Genomic DNA, 18,157 nt, shown 5'->3' on the forward strand with positions numbered 1-18,157 from the left:
CAGCTCGATGATCATGCTCAAGGCACTGATTGGTTGGGCCAAACAAACCTCTAACCGAGCTATCTATAATCCCTCCAAGCATCTCCAAGTGTTAGGCACACTCACTCTCCTATCAAATGTGTCCCTCTCAATGTCTTGTCTTGTGCTTGATCTTTCCGTGCTCAGCCGACGACTCCTCACTGAGCACACATCTCCTATACTTCACAAAAGGGCATCTAAGGTTTTTCTTAGCAAAAAAAGAAAAAGGGTATCCTAATGTTTCTACTTTCTACACCAACCTAGGTCGAGAGCAGGGCCTAGGAACCCCTTCCGGTTGGTGCCTCAGTCTTGGAGAAGCTTGAACGACCTATGACTCCCACCTTGGGAACATCAAGTACATGTGGCGTGGAGCCTGGAGTTGAGGCTTTGCTTCGTCGAGATGCCTTGTCCTCCCCCCCCCCCCCGGCCCAAACAAAGAGACGTACACTTGGACCAATATTAGATAAAGGCTTTCACAAGAAAACAAACCAGTCTTTGAGTAAGACACGTGATGTGCCCTATGCTTCTCCGTACTTTGAGCACAGCCACGTACCCGTTGCTAGAGTTGAACACTGAGAATTACAGCTCTGTTGGTAGTTGCAACGTCCACTTTGTCAGGCCAAGGTGCACAAGCCACTTCTCTCTACCCCGTTTGTTTTTAGAGGTAGAATGAAGGGGATTGACAGTGAGGAAATTAATAGTGAGGGATTGTTAGTGAGGGGATTGATAGTGAGGGGATTAAGTAAAATTGTGTTTGTTTTGATGATAGTTGTTAGTGTGGGGATTGTTAAATTATTTTCATATAAAATAAATATAAAATAAATAAAATAAATACAAAAACATTAAACATTAATGTTTTAAAAAAAATGCTCAACATGTAAAAAATTTTAAAAAAATAAAAAGAAAATAAAATAATTTCAAAAAAAATAAAATAATGATTTTTACTTAACAAAAAATACAAAAAATTAAATATTAATGTTCAAAAAAAATGTCCGACATGTAAAAAATAAAATAAAAAATAAATAAAAATAAAAAATTTCTCGTCCGCCAGACTATTTTTCTAATACCAAGTCCCACAAGCCTATCCTAATCCCCTCCCCAAGGAGATTCGTAGTCCGTAGGAGATTATGAATCACCTCTCTGTCTCTCAAAACAAACATGATATTAGTGGGTTCTACCTCACTATGAATCTCAATCCCCTCCCAATAACCCAAAATAAACGGGGCCTCTGAGCTTGTGATGTTCTCTCCTGGTGAACTGGCCTCCAAGCCCATCCCTCTTATGAGAAGGGGTATCCACCTCCATGCAAGCAATCCAATAGTAACATTTCCTGTCCGACATGCTTAGAAGACTTTACTGCCTCTCTTTCTCTCTCTATCTAAGATTGCCTCTGCCTTCGTGTCCTCCATCTTCATTCTTCTTATGCCACTTAGAAGGCTCCATATTGATTGTACCGGAAGAGATGATGCTTTTTATTCTCCGCCTAACCCATGTTGGTAGGGATCAAACTGTAATTCTTCTTTATTTTTATTTAAAAAAATGAAAAAACAAATGTTATGAAACAATAGTTTGATAGAGAGAGAGAGGATAGAGAGAGAGAGAGAGAGAGACACTGAATTGTCTGTAATTGTGTGTATTTTTACAAAGAGAATGCACTCTCTTTATAGAGAGGATATGATGCATTGGATGCCCACCGAAAGCATAAAGTATTGACAACATAAAAGATAAAGTGCTAAAGCTATAATGCTAAGCTATGATGCTATAACAACTATTAACAATTATACACTAACATATAACAGCTATTAACAATTATACACTAACATCCCCCCGCAAACTCAAGGAGGGAAAGCATCAACCAAGTTGAGTTTGGAAACAAGATCATTGAAGCGTCCACGAGGATGAGCCTTAGTGAAGATATCAGCGGGTTGATCGACTGAAGCAATAGGGAGAAGATGAACAGTACCACAGGTAACATGCTGGCGAATGAAAGGACAATCAATCTCAATATGTTTGGTGCGATCATGAAAAACATCATTGTGAGCAATCTGAATGGCACTCTGATTGTCACAATAGAGAGGGGTAGGACCAGAAGAAGAAACACCCATATCAGCAAGGAGCCAGCGAAGCCAGAGAAGTTCCTGAGTAGTATTAGCAAGAGCTCGGTATTCAGCTTCGGTGCTAGAGCAGGTAGTGAGGGATTGTTTTTTGCTACGCCAAGCAAGAAGAGAATCCCCTAAGAAGAAGCAGAATCCCGTGGTAGAGCGTCGATCCGTAGGATCCCCAGTCCAATCAGCATCGGAAAAGGCACGCAGTTCAAGAGAGGAGGAAGCAGATAAGTGAAGGCCATGAAACAGAGTGCCTTTGAGGTAGCGAAGGATGCGGAGTAGAGCAGTATAGTGAGGAGTGCGAGGAGCCGACATGTACTGACTGACAATGTGAACAACATAGACAATGTCAGGACGAGTCACTGTGAGATAGACAAGACTGCCGACGAGCTGGCGATAAAGAGTAGCATCGGAGAGAAGAGTCCCATCAAGAGGAGTGAGACAAATCTGAGGATCAACTGGAGTAGAGGTAGTTTTGCAATCAGTAAGACCAGCACGAGCCAGAAGATCAGATGCATATTCGGCCTGGGAAAAATAGGAACCGATAGAATCATGAGAGACTTTAAGGCCTAAGAAGTAGTTAAGAGTACCAAGGTCCTTCATCTCAAACTGATGGTGGAGTAACTGTTTGAGGTGGAGAATACCAGCTTCATCATTTCCAGTGATAATCATATCATCCACATACAGAAGAAGAAGAGTGGTACCATGAGGAGTAGTCCGTATAAAAAGAGCAGAGTCATAGGAGCTAGAGGTGAACCCGAAGTCATGAATAGCAGAATTGAACTTAGCAAACCAAGCACGAGGCGCTTGCTTGAGACCATAGAGAGCACGCTGTAGTTTGCAAACCTGATGAGGTGGAAAAGTGGACCCAGGTGGAGGTTGCATGTAGACCTCCTCAAGAAGATGACCATTGAGGAAAGCATTTTTGATATCCATCTGAAAGAGTCTCCAGTGGCGAGCAGCAGCAACAACAAGTAAACTGCGAACAGAGGTAAGCCGAGCAACAGGAGAGAATGTCTCATCATAATCAATACCATATTCCTGGTTGAAACCCTTGGCAACAAGACGAGCTTTGTAGCGTTTAATAGAGCCATCAGAATGTGTTTTGATTTTGTAAACCCATTTGCAGCCAATCGCAGTCTTGCCAGGAAGAAGATCAACAAGATCCCAAGTATGAGCTTTGTCCAAGGCCTGGAGTTCATCAGTCATAGCTTGCTGCCAAAGAGGTTTAGTACAAGCCTCACGATAGGAGGTAGGTTCATAAGTAGAGAAGGCAGCAAATCTAACAATATAATCACGAAGATGGATAGGAGGTTGAGTTACCTGGCGTGGTCGACTCGTAGGAGGATCGGTGGGAGGAAGAACCGGTGGAGAAGGAGGTGTGGAAATGAGAGGTAGACCTTCAGGGAGAGCAGGCTGGACGGGATCAGGAGTGAGCAAGGGAATCTCGATGAAGGAGGAACCTGTATCAAAATCATCAGAGAAAAGATCTATGGAAGGATTAGTAAACAGTACAGTAGTGGAAAGTGTGGGTAAGTGAAAGGAGGATAGCGAGGAAAACATTTGGTGCTCCCAGAAAATGACATGGCGGGAGATACGAAGACGTTTAGAGAGCGGATCCCAATAGCGAAAGCCTTTATGTTCAATTCCATACCTAAGAAAGCAACAAAGACGAGAACCAGGTTCAAGCTTGGTGTGTTCATGGGATTGAAACAGAACAAAGCAGGCAGAGCCAAAAACCCGAAGATTGGCATAAGGAGGGGGAGTGCCATGCAGACGTTCAAAGGGAGTTTGATTATGGATGACAGGGGTAGGAGCACAGTTGATAGTGTAAACAACAGTGAGGGTAGCTTCCCCCCAAAAGTTTTCAAGGCAGGAAGAAGATAGAAGGAGAGCGCGAGTAGTGTCAAGAATATGCCCATGTTTCCATTCAGCGCGGCCATTTTGTTGGGACGTGCCAGCACAGGAACGATGAGGCAGTGTACCATGATGCTGAAGAAAGGAAAGGAAATCTGAATCCCGATATTCCATAGCATTGTCAGAGCGAAAAATTTTGATGGCTTTGGAGAATTAGGTGTGGACCATTTGGGCAAATCTATAATAAATGTGTTTAAGTTCAGACCTATTTTTCATGAGAAAAAGCCAAGTAAACCGGAAAAAATCATCAATAATAACAACAAAATAGCGAGATCCCCCCATAATAGTAGTAGGGGAGGGGCCCCAAATATCCGAATGTATAAGATCAAAAGGTGCAAGGGACACAGAAGTACTTTTATTAAATGACAAAGCAGGTTGTTTGGCAAGTTGATAGGGTATACAATCAAAATTATCTAGAATTACATGACCCAACTGTCAACTAGAAACCAAAGACTTTAAGCGATTAACAAAAATATGCCCTAAGCGACAATGCCAAAGATGAGAGGGAGATAATGAGGAAGTAGATGCAGGAGCAGCGATCTGAGGAGAGGCAGGAACATGAAGGTGAATGAGTTCATAGAGACGTCCATGCTTACGGCCGATCCCAATAGTTTGCCCCGTCTGAGGGTCTTGTATCAAACAATCAATAGCAGAAAATGTGACAGTTAGACCAAGTCCACATAATTGACCAATGGAAATAAGGTTTAAGGTGATAGCAGGGATATGATAAACTTGAGGTATAGATAAAGAAGATGTGGAAACAGTACCAACATGACGGACAGACATGAGGGAACCATTAGCAGTATGAATTAAGGGAATATGAAGAGATGAGGAGAAGGAAGAAAAGACAGTAGAATTGGAGGTCATATGATTACAACAGGCATAGTCAAAATACCAAGAAGAGTTACCTGGGATCACAGATAAAGCAGTAGGAGGAGGTGTACCAGAAGGGGAGAGAAGTTGTTTGAGCATGGCCTCTACATCCGTTGGAGAAAAGCGAGGAGTAGACGGAGCAGGTGACTCAGAGAACCCCTCAGAGGCAGCAGCATCAGTGTGATGAGTCTGATTCCCGGAAGCAACAGCAGCAGTGTGATGAGACTGATTCCCAGAACGATGAAAGCTCCCCCGGGAAGAGCCACCGCGAGAGGAGTGGCTATTGGAGGATGATCGGGATGGATTGCGAAAACAATCCTGTTGCAGATGACCAGGACCAAGTTTGTTGCAGTAGCGGCAGGATCTGACGGGGTAATTGACCAGGAGATGGGTTGAAGGAAGGCCCCGATTCTGACAATAGAGGTAGGCAGTGGTCCGCTGGGTAAATGATGGCCGGTACGGAGGAGTGGCAAGAACAGAGTCCACATGATGAGTTTGAAGAGTACCGAGACGAGTCTCCTCTGATAGCAACTCAGAAATTGCTTGTTCAAGAGTGGGCAATGGATGACAATGAAGCAGGGAGACACGTATGGGCTCAAAAGAGGAAGTAAGAGCCATGAGAAAGTGCACCAACCTTTGCTGGCTGCGATAGATAGTAAATAAAACAGTATCTTCTCGGTCATGCCAAGTTGGTTCTGAAAGAGCAAGCTGATCCCAAACAGAGTACATTTGAGAAAGGAAGTCATTAATGGACTGAGTGGATTCTTGACGCATGCGGTGAAGTTGGTTCTGAAGTTGATATTGATGGGCAAGACCAGTAGTCTGGTATCGTTCTTTCAAAAAATCCCAGATGTCTTTTGCAGGAGTAGTTACAGAGTCAAGCTGAAAGCGACCAAACTGAAGACTGATAGGGGTAACAGAGGTATTACGAAACCAGGTAATGATTTGGTAATTCTTACTGTCCCATTCCTCAAGTCGGTCTTCATATGTAGCAGTAGTAGTAGTAGTTTCATTAGTGTCACTGTCTTTCACCGGTTTGGTCACATCCCCGGTGACAATTCGCCAGAGCTTCTTTCCTTTGAGGAAGGAAGACATGGCTTGGGCCCACAGAACATAGTTTGAACCATTCAAAATAATGGAAATGGGATGGGAGACATCATGACGATCCATAATACTAGTTGAGTCAGGCTAAATTAATAGGAATAGACCTGAAGGAGCAAAATTAGGTAAAACAGAGTGTACCAATGAGTCCGAAAGGTCGAAAAGAGCTAGGAAAGGTGTGCTGTGTAGAGATGATGTCAGCAGAATGCAAGATGATGTTAGCGGCGCACGTTAGCAAAACTGGCGCACGCGCGGCTCACAATAGCAGGATGGCGCAGGCGGGTGCACGATAGTGGAATGGCGCAGGCACGACTCACGGTAGAGGGATGGCGCATACAGGTGCACGGTAGCAAGCACGGCGCACGAAGAAGCAGTCCTGAAGGCGCGTGAAGGCGCGTGTGAGAGTGGCGACGGAAGAAGAGATGCGCCGATCACAAAGGAGGCGCGTGAGAGCGCGTGAAGGAGTTTCTGATGACGTGCGTGGTGCCGTTGGAATCGTAAGGAGATTCCGAGCTGTTTGGTGTAGTTCCACTGTGTACAGGACTAAACACCAAGAATGAAAAATGCCAGAATTGTATACCTGGGCTCTGAGACCATGAAACAATAGTTTGATAGAGAGAGAGAGGATAAAGAGAGAGACACTGAATTGTCTGTAATTGTGTGTGTATTTTTACAAAGAGAATGCACTCTCTTTATAGAGAGGATATGATGCATTGGATGCCCACCAAAAACATAAAGTATTAACATCATAAAAGATAAAGTGCTAAAGCTATAATACTAAGCTATGATGTTATAATAGCTATTAACAATTATACACTAACATATAACAACTATTAACAATTATACACTAACATGTTATATGGTTTACTGCGCCAAATGAATCAAGTACTCGTGAGTAAGTGGCTTTGGACGAAGCTTTTGAACTAAGGAAAAATAAATAAAAAGGTAGCTTGAAGAAGTAAGAATGCAGCATGAATTATTTAGAGGCTTTGGCCTTTTGAGAAGAAATGCATCTTTGGCGGGGAGAGGTAATCGATGTTGACAGTTAACTAGGTTTGGAAGGGAAGAGAAAAATAATGGATTCTAGATTTGTTCGGTTGATTGGTGTTTGTGCTGGTCTCCTTTCTCTCCAAAAGTTTTACTCATTAATTTTTAGAAATATCTTTCTATAGCTTGGAATGGTTCCAAAGGTTGTTTTTCTGTGCAAATATTTTCTTAATTACTTGTAGGTCTTCGGAATATTAAAGTTCTAAGATGCCACATGGGTTTCTGACATTCTATTACCATTTTTAAGGAAGGCACCATATTTCGGTGTGATAACGCATGGATTTGTGCTGGATAAGAGAGTTTTGAAGGTGAGTTAATCTTTGGGTAATGTTGTAGATCCAATTATCATGATTGGAGGAGGCAAAAACCCAGGGGCTAGTCACTGGTTAAAATATTTCAAACACATCTTTTCATTTGTTGAATGGTCAATGGCGTTTCTATTTTGCCTTTGCAGGAAGCACCTTCCTATGGCACTGCAAGTCAATTTGAGGCCATGAACTCTTGTTTGGGTGAAGACGGGTTGTATGGTTGTGAACTTGTGATCCCTAACCCGTCTTCACCCAAATCCACACATAGATTCTTTATGTTTTATGACATGTTATATCAATTTGGCATCATGTAGGATCAACTAATACCAGAAGAACAGCCAGAATCTGATATAGGATCTTGTGATTCTTCTAATTTCAGAACTTCCATATAATTTTGAACTTCTAGGAGTTTTTAATAGATTTCTTTGTTCTTTTTCATGGTTATTGCTAAATTCATTCTCTTATGTCATTTTTATTAGTACTTGATTCAACTGGAGATCTGAAAACATTTTAGTTGCTCTTTTGTATGGCATATTTTTCACTTATATTTCCCATTTTCAGATCATTCAACGGTTTGCAACTGTTGATCTATCAAATTTCTGTTTTGATGCCAAAGATTGACTTTATGTCGGGTAAGTTACTTAGCATCATAAAGAACTATATCTTTTGGTACTTCTTTTCTTACTTTACATCATAAAGAACTAAATATTTCCTTGTGTGTTTCCTTTGCCAGCTAGCTATCATTCTACAATTTTTCTGTAGGCACTAGTGACGTTGCAATATTGATGGTTATTAGTTAATGAATTTAGATTGTCTGTTTGCCATGTTGGTTTTCTACATTCAATGTCTATGATTCTCAATTGTCTACCTAGTATGGGTGATGCAGAATATAAGAAGCTCAAAGAAAAGTAAATTCAAAGAAGTGGCGATATTTGAAAATTGACATGATTTCATAGAAAAATTGATAAAAATCTTCTACAATTATGTTTATTGTATTATTAGAGTCTTATTTTATAATTATATTTATATTTTCTAGGATTTTAAGCTTATTTTGATAATTTGCAGAATTTTCGAATATGGGTTTTGTGGGTCACCCAAGGATTATCTTATGGGTCAAGTTATTTAATTAGTTTTTATTTATGTTTCTTATTTGGTCTTAAATTAGCTTTAGAAGTCAAAGATATTATAATAGTTTTGTTTTTTTGTCTTAGTTGGTTTAGAAAGTCTCCTAATTCTATATAAAACCATACAATGCTTATAATTCAATAGAGTCGATAATTTTAAAAAAAAAAAAAATTGAGAGCTTTGAAACTTTTTTATGGATTGTGTGATGCAATCAAACTGTAGGCGTGATGCCTATGGAATCTAGGTGTGATGCTTAGACCTATCTTCTTCTCTTCTTTCTTCTTCTTTTCTATTTCAATTTACTATTCTCGGATTATTATTCACAGCCCTCTAAAAGTGTACTTTTCAACCTCAAAACTCCATCCAATCACTCTCAAATCAACCATAATTCCTTCCCCTGCCTGTTAGCTTTCAATTTAAGCCTTGAAATCCTAAATTACTCACTGTTTAGGCCATCAAATAATCTTTGTTTTCAAAATCCAGCACTGATGTAAGACAAGTAGAGACAACGCTGGATTTTGAAAATAGAGGTTGTTTGAAGACCTAAACAGTGAGTACTTTAGGGTTTCAATGGTTAAATTGAAAGCTAGTAGGTATGGAAAGGAATTAGAGTTGATTTGGGAGCTATTGGAAAGAGTTTTGAGGTTGAAAAGTGCATTTTTAGAGAGCTGTGAATAGTAATCCGTTCACTTTCTACTACTCTAGACTTGATATATAATTCCTTGAATTTTCTGGCATAATCAATTGCACACATCATTTTGCTCAAGAGCATACAATTGATCAAGAAAATCATCTTGAAGATCCCTTAGATGAATTTTTTTCTCTAAGAAGTGCTTTACCCTCGCTTCCCAAGTCAATCCACTTGTATAGGATCTCCCACAATGTGAAAACATCATGTTAGAACCTTAAACTCTGATACCAAATTGATGCAAGACGAGTAGAGACAACGCTAGATTTTGAAAACAGAGATTGGTTGATGGCCTAAACAGTGAATAATTTAGGTTTCAAGGGTTAAATTGAAGGCTAATAAGTAGGGAAAGGGATTAGGGTTGATTTGAGGGCGATTAGATGGAGTTTTGAGATTGAAAAGTGCACTTTTAAAGGGATGTGAATAGTAATCCGAGAATAGTAAATTGAAACAAAAAGGAAGAAGAAAGAAGAGAAGAAGATAAGTCTAGGCATCACACCCAGATTCTATAGGTATCACACCTAAGGTTTCAAAGCTCTCAACTTTTTATAAATGATCAGCTCTATTGAATTATAAGCATTAACATGATTTTATATAGGAATCTTTCTAAACACATAAATAATAGCTGTGATGAAAGAACTTCAAAGGCAGAGGAGGGAGGAAATGGATGGAGGGTGGACACCAGTCATGAAGGGTAGAGGAAGATCAGGACCATGGAGGTCAAGAGGAAATGCAGGTGTGTTCACTGTGTTTGTGGACAACCTACCAGCATCGCTGAACCCTAAGGATCTGTTCAATCTGTTTACAAAGTTTGGAGTGGTGCAAGATATTTTCATACCGCAAAAGAGACGAAAGGTTACTAACACAAGATTTGGCTTTGTGCGATTTGATTGCTTTGTGGCAGCTAAGATAGCAGTACAGAAGGCCAATGGCCTGTGGGTGGATAATCGACCATTACAGGTAAATCACGCAGAGTTTGGGAAGGAAAAGGCAGTCGATGAAGATGTAAGGCTACCACTAAATAATCAAGTGCAGAGACCAGTAGCTAATGTCATTCAAGGTGGAGCGGTTAGAGTTGGGGTTCGTGGTATCAGAGATAGGAGATCCTATGTAGAGGCTTTGGAAAGAAAAATAGCAGGGGAAATAGGGAACATCTTACTAAAGGCAGAGGAGGCAGGAAATGGATGGTTGTTTGAGAGTATCATCGTAAGATTGAAGCCTAATATGCTGATGTTAGCCTGAGAAAGGAATTGGCAGCAATAGGAATGGAGGATATCCTGGTGAGGGAAAGTGGGGGAAGAGATGTGGTCATCACATTTAAATCAGAGGAGGAGAGGGCATTGAAAATATCAGCTATTAAGGAGCTGATCTCAGATTGGTGTGAAGATATTGCTGAAGGAAGACCTGGGCAGGTACTGGAGCAAGAAAGATGTGTATGGATAAGTTGCTATGGCATTCTATTACATCTGTGGAATAGCTCTAATCTCAGAAAGATAGGTGGGGTCTGGGGGTAGGTGTTGTGTGTTGAAGGAGATACGAGCCAACCACTATCCTTTGTGTGTGCCAAGATTAAGGTCTCCACTAAATGGATGGATCCCATAAATTCAGTTGTGAAACTGGAATGCAGAGGGATGGTATTTCCAGTAAGAGTTTGTGAAGAACAGGTGGTAACTGTGAGAACTGTGAAATTTACATGTAGATGTCATAAGTTTCAAGATGTAAATGAGTTTGGTAGTTCAAATGTGTTGGGGGACCAAAGTGAAGATAGAAATTGTAGGAAGGAAGAAGATGATAGTGCTGATATGGAGGATGAGTCAGCTGCTGACCTGGAGGTTGGCTATGGAGTAGACCAAGAAATCAGGCCAAGTGATTGTAGGGGGAGCATGGAGGTGGATAACATGGCATGCTGGAGGCGTGTAGAAGAAGCTTAACAAGTTCGATGTGATGGGGAGCGCTGCAAAGAAATGATGGAAGTGCAAAGCCAGAGGATCGTCTCTAAGGAGGAGACGGTTGTCAGTCAGAGCAAAACTGTTGGCAAATAGATTGAAATCCATAATGCCACATATCATTAGTGAGCCTCAGTCCGCATTCTTAAGCGGAAGGAATATTCTAGATGGTGTACTAGTTACTAATGAGGTTGTTGAGGGTTGGAAGAAGGCCAAGAAGAAGGGTGTGCTCATTAAGGTGGATTTTGAAAAAGCATATGATTTCATTGATTGGGGTTTCCTGTTTGATATGTTCTCTAAGTTTGGGTTTGGAGCTAAATGGATTAATTGGATGAAGGAGTGTGTTGCAACTGCAAGGGTCTCAGTTCTCGTGAATGGTTCCCCTACCGAAGAGTTTAGCCCTCAAAAGGGTCTAAGGCAAGGTGACCCCATGTCCCATTTTCTGTTCAATTTAGTAGCTGAAGGCTTACATATGTTGTTGAGCAGAGCTTGTGAGTTAAACCTAATCAAAGCGGTAAAAGTAGGGTGTGAGGGTGTGGTGTTAACTCACTTACAGTTTGCAGATAACTCACTTTTATTCAATGAAGCAGAGGTGAAGGAGGTGAGGAAATTGAAAAGGGTGCTAAGGTGCTTCGAAATAATGTCTGGTTTGAAAATAAACTTTCACAAGAGTGTGTTATGTGGTGTGGGTGTTTCTGCGGAGTTGATGAATGTTATGGCTGCAATCTTAAATTGCAAAATAAAATCTTTGCCACTTTCTTATCTAGGGATGCCATTAGGAGCTAACCCAAGGAGGATAGCCACGTGGAAACCAGTAGTGGATAAAGTGAAAAGTAAACTAGCTAGTTAGAAGAGAAAGATGCTGTCTTTTGCGGGCAGGTTAATACTTGTTAAAACAGTAGCTTCAACTTTGACAGTGTTCTATTTATCATTGTTTAAAATGCCTGAAGGGGTTGCTAAAGAGTTTGAGAAGCTTCAAGCTAATTTCTTATGGGGTGGGTCTGATGTGAAAAGGAAAATTCACATGATAACATGGGAGGAAATGTCAAAAAGAATGGATCAAGGTGGTTTGGGCATTAGAAACTTGAGGGATGTAAATAACTGCTTACTAATTAAGTGGTGGTGGAGGTTTGGTAGTGAAAAGGATGCTTTGTGGAAAAGGGTCATTTGTAGTAGATATAAGTTGAAGGTGGCTAGTTGGTTTCCATCTTTAAACCCATCCAATAGGTACTCAGCAATTTGGAATGGAATTATCTCGGTTGCCGAGCAGTGCAGTAGCTTAAAGGAGTTTTATTTGCATCACTTCCAATTAAAAGCAGGGGATGGGAAGAGGATCAGATTTGGGTCAGATGCTTGGTGTCAATCTGTGTGTTTGAAAGATGAATTCCCAACCTTGTATAGGTTATCTTTGGAAAAAAAAAAGGAGTCCTTGAGAGTCTTGGTTGATAAGAAAACCATAGCAGGTGCTTGGTCCTTTGATTTTAAAAGAGAGCTATATGAATGGGAGGCACTAGAATTGGTTAGGCTCAATAATTTCCTGGTGGCAGCCCCTGCTGTATGTGTAGAGTGTGTAGATCAACCAGTTTGGTCAGCTTCATCTCTTGGGGTTCTAAAAGCAACAGATTTGTATAAGTTTGTTGTGGATAATGCTGGTGCTACCCTGAGTATAACTAAATTGTTATGGCTCAAATATGTCCCTCCTAAGGTGCAAGTGTTTGGTTGGTTTGCTTGGAAAAGGAGAATCAAGACCAGGGAGTTTCTACAAAAGCTGGGTGTGATCAGTCAAAGTGGCCCCACAGTCTGTGTGTTTTGTAACTGTGAAAGTGAATCAATGAACCATGTCTTAATTTGGTGTCCATTTGTGTGGAAGATCTGGGCTAAAATGCTTAAGTGGTGGGATGTCCAGACTGTTTTGCCATATTCTGTGGACAGTATTCTCCTGTGGTGGGCAGGGGGAAAGTTAAAGAAGAAAGAAATGATGATTTGGGGGGCAATTCCTTTGGCAGTGATGTGGTCAGTCTGGAGATGCAGGAATGATTGTGTTTTCAGAGCAACTCACCCTAATTTGGAGGATCTCTGCGACTTAATTAAGTATAGGATCGCTTTTTGGGTAAATCCATGCCTCAGAGATTTTCACTTTTCTGTGTAGGATTTTAGTACTAATCTGAGGCAAATTAGGAGGTGCTTGGGAAGGTCTACTGCTGATAGGCAGTGGTAGGTGGTATGTGTTGGACTGCTAAGGTCTGCTATTGCTGTTGGGTTAGCTTGGGGTATTTCTGCATCCTTCTGTTTAAATTTTGAGGTTGATTGCTGGTGTGTGCTTCTGTAGCTCTGAATCTGTGTGCTGTGTGTACTGAAGGTTTGTGTGTTGAGCTGATAGGCAGTGGTAGTTGGTATGTGTTGGACTGCTGAGGTCTGCTATTGCTGCTGGGTTTGTTATTTTTTTGGAGTGTTAGCTTGGGGTATTTCTGTATCCTTTTGTTTAAATTTTGAGGTTGATTGCTGGTGTGTGCTTCTGTAGCACTGAATCTGTGTGCTGTGTGTACTGAAGTTTTGTGTGTTGAAATTCTGATGTGTTGAAATTCTGAAATTTTGTGTGTTGAAATTCTGATGTAATGACATGCTCTGCATCTGTATGGTGTTGTTATACTGATATAAGGTATGGTGGTAGTTTCTGATCTGAGGGCAGAGGTGTAGTCAGTTGGATCCAAGGGAGTTGTGTCTGGGCTCCTGGAGACTTCATCCAGCTTTGCATCTGCCACTGCTGGAAATTAGAGTTTTAGAGGCGTTTAAAAAACGCCGCTATAACTCTTAAAAATGCCGTTAAATCCTTGTGCGGCGTTTATCACCAAATGTCGAAGATGCGGCCGTCGCTATAACTCTATGGCGCTTTAGAAACGTCGCTATAACTCTATAACTCTATGGCGCTTTAGAAAAACCCCGCTAAAAGTTCTCCTAACGGTAACATGACATCACCGTTCTATTTAGCGACGTTTTAAAAATGCCGCCGTATCTGTTTTTCAAAACTCCAACTGTTGGTATGCTATTTAGCGACGTTTTTAAAAACGCCGTGATAGCCCCTTTCTTTCTTTTTTAAATTGTGCTAATTTTATGTTATTGAACTAAAGAAATACCTATAAAAAAACTAAAAAATAGCGATAAATTTTTCGTAGTCAGCCATATTCGATATAAGCACAGGCCCACAAGAACCAAATTGTAGATGGAAACAACCAAAGTGTCCATTTGCCACTGGCTGACAATACCAAACCAGTGGCTTAAAACCCATCTTTAAGCAAGCATTGGTGTCTACAGGTCTATTTATGGTTCTATCCACAGGTCTATCTATGGTTCTATCCACTTCCACTACAAAAACATTAGAGACTCTATGCTCTTCTTGAACTCATGAAGAGTTGTAGTTCACAACTGACACGAGTCAACTGCTCAGGATACATACTATTCCTGCAAAAACAGATCAAACCAATTTCAATTATAGAGATCATATGTAACATATCTAAAGCTGTTATAGAAAATAGATTTAACAAAAGTCAACCCTTCCTGATTCAACACAGTTCTTCATCCAACAAATCAAATTTAGTTGGTGAATGAAGCAACTTGTGATTCTACTATATTTTAGGTAAGCATCAAGATTTTTCTTTTAATATTTCTCGTAAAAAAAAATCCATTAATATACAGCAGCCTCTGGGCCTTGAGTTGAGGACAAATCAATGGTGACCACAGTTCAATTTTCATGTGGGATGATTGAAATCCTGTATTGTGGTTTGGGTTCTTGACCAATTTAATGGGCATGTTTGATGAGGGAAAGAGCCATTAGGCTGAAATACTCGGAATTTACAACCAATTTTAGAAAAAAACATCACAATAGATAAAAGAAATTGATTTTACAAGTTTCTATACACACATCTTTTGACAAGAGACTATCCATGTTAAATTCCAACCTTGGATTCACAGAAGCTAACTTCATTGATAGAAACTACAAAACACAAAATGAATACACAATACCCATTAAGTCAAAGTTAGTGACAGCACTAACCCCGTGAAATTTTATTGCTGCTATGTCATAGGCCTCAGCAGCTTCCTCTTGGGTGCCTGAAAATTGCAGTTAAATCAGAACCAAATCAAAATGAAATCAAAACCAGTACAAGAACAGAAAGCCACATATTGCATTTACATAGTTGCATTTTTTTAGCAAATTATGTAGCAAAACCACTAATGTCTTGGTAGAATTTGAAATGAGAAGATTTTTTAGCAATTAGATGTCTACGGGAAAAAGTTTTTGCCCAAATAAATTGAGAAGATGCAAAGGAACTCACTGAATGCCCCTAGATAAAGGTCCTTGTTTCCTGCAACTCTACCTATCCGAGCTTGCCAGCGTCCATGTTGATGATGTCTGTTGAAGATTACATCAGAATTAGAGACCCATAAAGAAGGGCAGGGTCTGGGAACGACAAGATGTACATCAAATATACTTCTACTTATAATTAAAGGAAGTGTGCCAATAAAAATTATAGATTAACAGATGTATGTGCAAAAAATAGTAAGACCTTGTGACTCCTCTGTACATTGAAGCACCCCTTGAGAAGCCACTGCTTTTTCTGCAAAGATCAATATATTAGAGATAAAAACACATCAAACAAAGAAAACAAACATTGTTGTCTAATATACAAGGGGATAGACTATACCTTCTTAAGTGAGCAACATATTCTTGTCTGGTCATGTTCTTCATATGTTCAAGTTCTTGTTGATAGTTTTCCAGCTAAATCATCAATATACAGAGTCCCATGTCAGTTACAAAACAATTGTTAGATGAAATAAGCTGATGAAAGGGTCAGAGAACCACCGGAAAATTGATATGGGTCGAAGGGCCCCAATACTTGAGTGCAGCTAAATCATAAGCTCTTGCAGCCTTTGCTTCCATATCATAACCCCCTGAAAATTAGTATTTGGCAATGATGATGCTATGAGAATTGAAGGAAAGAACATGCTTATTACTCAATCATTGTCAATAACAAGACTTACCCAGATAAACTGATAGTCATTATTGGTATCACCCAGCAATGAAGAACATGAGAAATGAGGAAAGAATAGTATATTAGTCACTTGAACAACAAAAGTTGGCCAACAATGCAGGGCCTGGCAAAGTAAAAATCTTAAGGAGGCAATGTGGATGGATTATATGTTTCCTTCACTAACCTTGCCTTCCTTTCCTGCTTTGTCCCTCTTTCTTACAACTGTTGTCCCATAGATGGGCTTCATATCTACCAGTCCATCTATGCCTGATGGATGATAATCCACAGAGAGAAAATCAAAGTACTAAACATGAAAACAAGGGAAACACGACTTATAAAAATAAATAGAGAGTGATCCAGTACACTAGATTCCCGTTAATGCAGGGTTTGAAGAGATTAAGATGTACAAAGTCTTATCCCGTTTTTGGAGAGGTTGTTGCAGTGACTTGAACACGTACCACCAGAGATGTCAACAGCAAACTTATCGTTAGGCCAAGCCACCCTTAACTCACAAGAATGAATGAGAGAGAAATTGAAAAAATGCAAACACAGCAAGATCATGAAGCAATATATTGCTTTTGGGGAAGTACTAGATAGGGAGCCATTTGATACTGAATTTGGAGTAAGGGTATTTTTGGTATTTATGCATTTGTGATACATTGCTCTAATTATATGCATGTGGTTGCGAGGGGCACCTATCTCTATATATTTTGTGTAATCTTTTTTATTCAGTGCAACTGCAGCGATCATGAATTTTTGGATCGTTTTTGGGTAATTTATGTAAATCTTGTATTTTTGTATATGCATGTGATTTATAATTCTTATGCATTTATTCTTTTCTGTTTTTCTGTGAGCCAATCCTGGTTAGGTGTGACTAATTCCTAACAGGATAATGAGTGATGTAGGAAGAAAGGTATGCATTTTGTATAATAAAATAAAAAGATAGACAGATGCAATAACAAAGAACATCTAGCATATTACAGAAAAGAGATGGAAGGAGATTAAAGAACTAACCTTGTGACACCTCTATACTGTGAAGTCCTCTGTCCAAATGTATCAATGGACTTCCTATGGACAACCTGCTTATGATCAAGCTTCTTAGACCCTCTTTTCTTTCCCTCCATGGCTACACACTCAGTAACAGTGGGTGAGATCTGCTGTGAACCAGTAACACAGCTTGATTGGGAGCCAGGGCTCATGGACAAGCTCAGTGACTGCAAATCCCTATACCCCAATGCACTCACAGACCCAGATTCAACCCCATTGTCCAATGCATGACTTGCAGGGTAATAATGCCTTGAAACCCAGTTCTTCATCACAGAGAAATCATCTTCTGCCATGTTTGGGAGCTGGAGATTGCAATCTGAAACCTGGGCCTCCTTAGTCCCCTCCTTGAACAGTGTTTGGTACACCTCATGGCCTCTAAATGCATAGTAAATCCAGCTCATCAATTAGTCTTGAAGGGACAAAGATACCATTTCCATGCACATGTCAGACATTCAAATACTCATGTACAAAAATTTAATGTTCAGGTGCAAAATGCATATATAGTAACTACATAATGAATTGATTTTTTTTTAATTATTAAAAAATTAAAAAATAAATAAAACACCTCCCTGGATCATAAAACTGGGAATGATCCTATGGAATTTGCTCCCTTTGTAATGGAGAGGCTTCCCACCTTTTCCAGTTCCTTTCTCCCCTGAAATGAAAGGGATCACTGCAAATGTAAATATGTAAACAAAGTTCCAACGTAATTCTGGTGAGTAGTTTTAACATCAAATTGTGGGCCTCATCCTCCGGCAAAGTTACTGCTTCAAATGCATCAAGGCTTGTAGGCAATTATCACTAGATGACGCAGAATTCCCCCCCCCCTACTCCCCCCTCTTTTCTTGAGCCATACAGTAGTGCACATCTAAACAGTAAGTACAAGTTCAAACAAAAGCTATTTTACAATTTGGATAACGCCGTTATACCAGAGTTATATTACAAAGCACCAATT

At 40.1% G+C, this 18,157-nt stretch overlaps 1 protein-coding gene and 1 pseudogene across 1 annotated transcript; one reads left to right on the forward strand and one right to left on the reverse strand.

The window, feature by feature from the left end:
- LOC145823029 (isoleucine--tRNA ligase, chloroplastic/mitochondrial-like) overlaps positions 1-18,157 on the forward strand; it is a 42,594-nt pseudogene that overhangs the window by 9,708 nt on the left and 14,729 nt on the right.
- Positions 15,407-17,784, reverse strand: LOC145790866 (AP2-like ethylene-responsive transcription factor ANT). Its single transcript, XM_082869809.1, has 7 exons — positions 17,170-17,784; positions 16,340-16,422; positions 16,166-16,174; positions 15,987-16,075; positions 15,829-15,902; positions 15,691-15,741; positions 15,407-15,536 (listed from the first exon to the last, which is right to left on the reverse strand). The coding sequence occupies exons 1-7, from the start codon at positions 17,601-17,603 to the stop codon at positions 15,407-15,409; spliced, it is 870 nt and encodes a 289-aa protein (XP_082725935.1). The 5' UTR covers positions 17,604-17,784.

Source organism: Camellia sinensis, chromosome 1 (assembly GCF_055761805.1).
Source record: "Camellia sinensis isolate YWXY chromosome 1, ASM5576180v1, whole genome shotgun sequence".
In the NCBI taxonomy this organism is placed as follows: domain Eukaryota; kingdom Viridiplantae; phylum Streptophyta; class Magnoliopsida; order Ericales; family Theaceae; genus Camellia; species Camellia sinensis.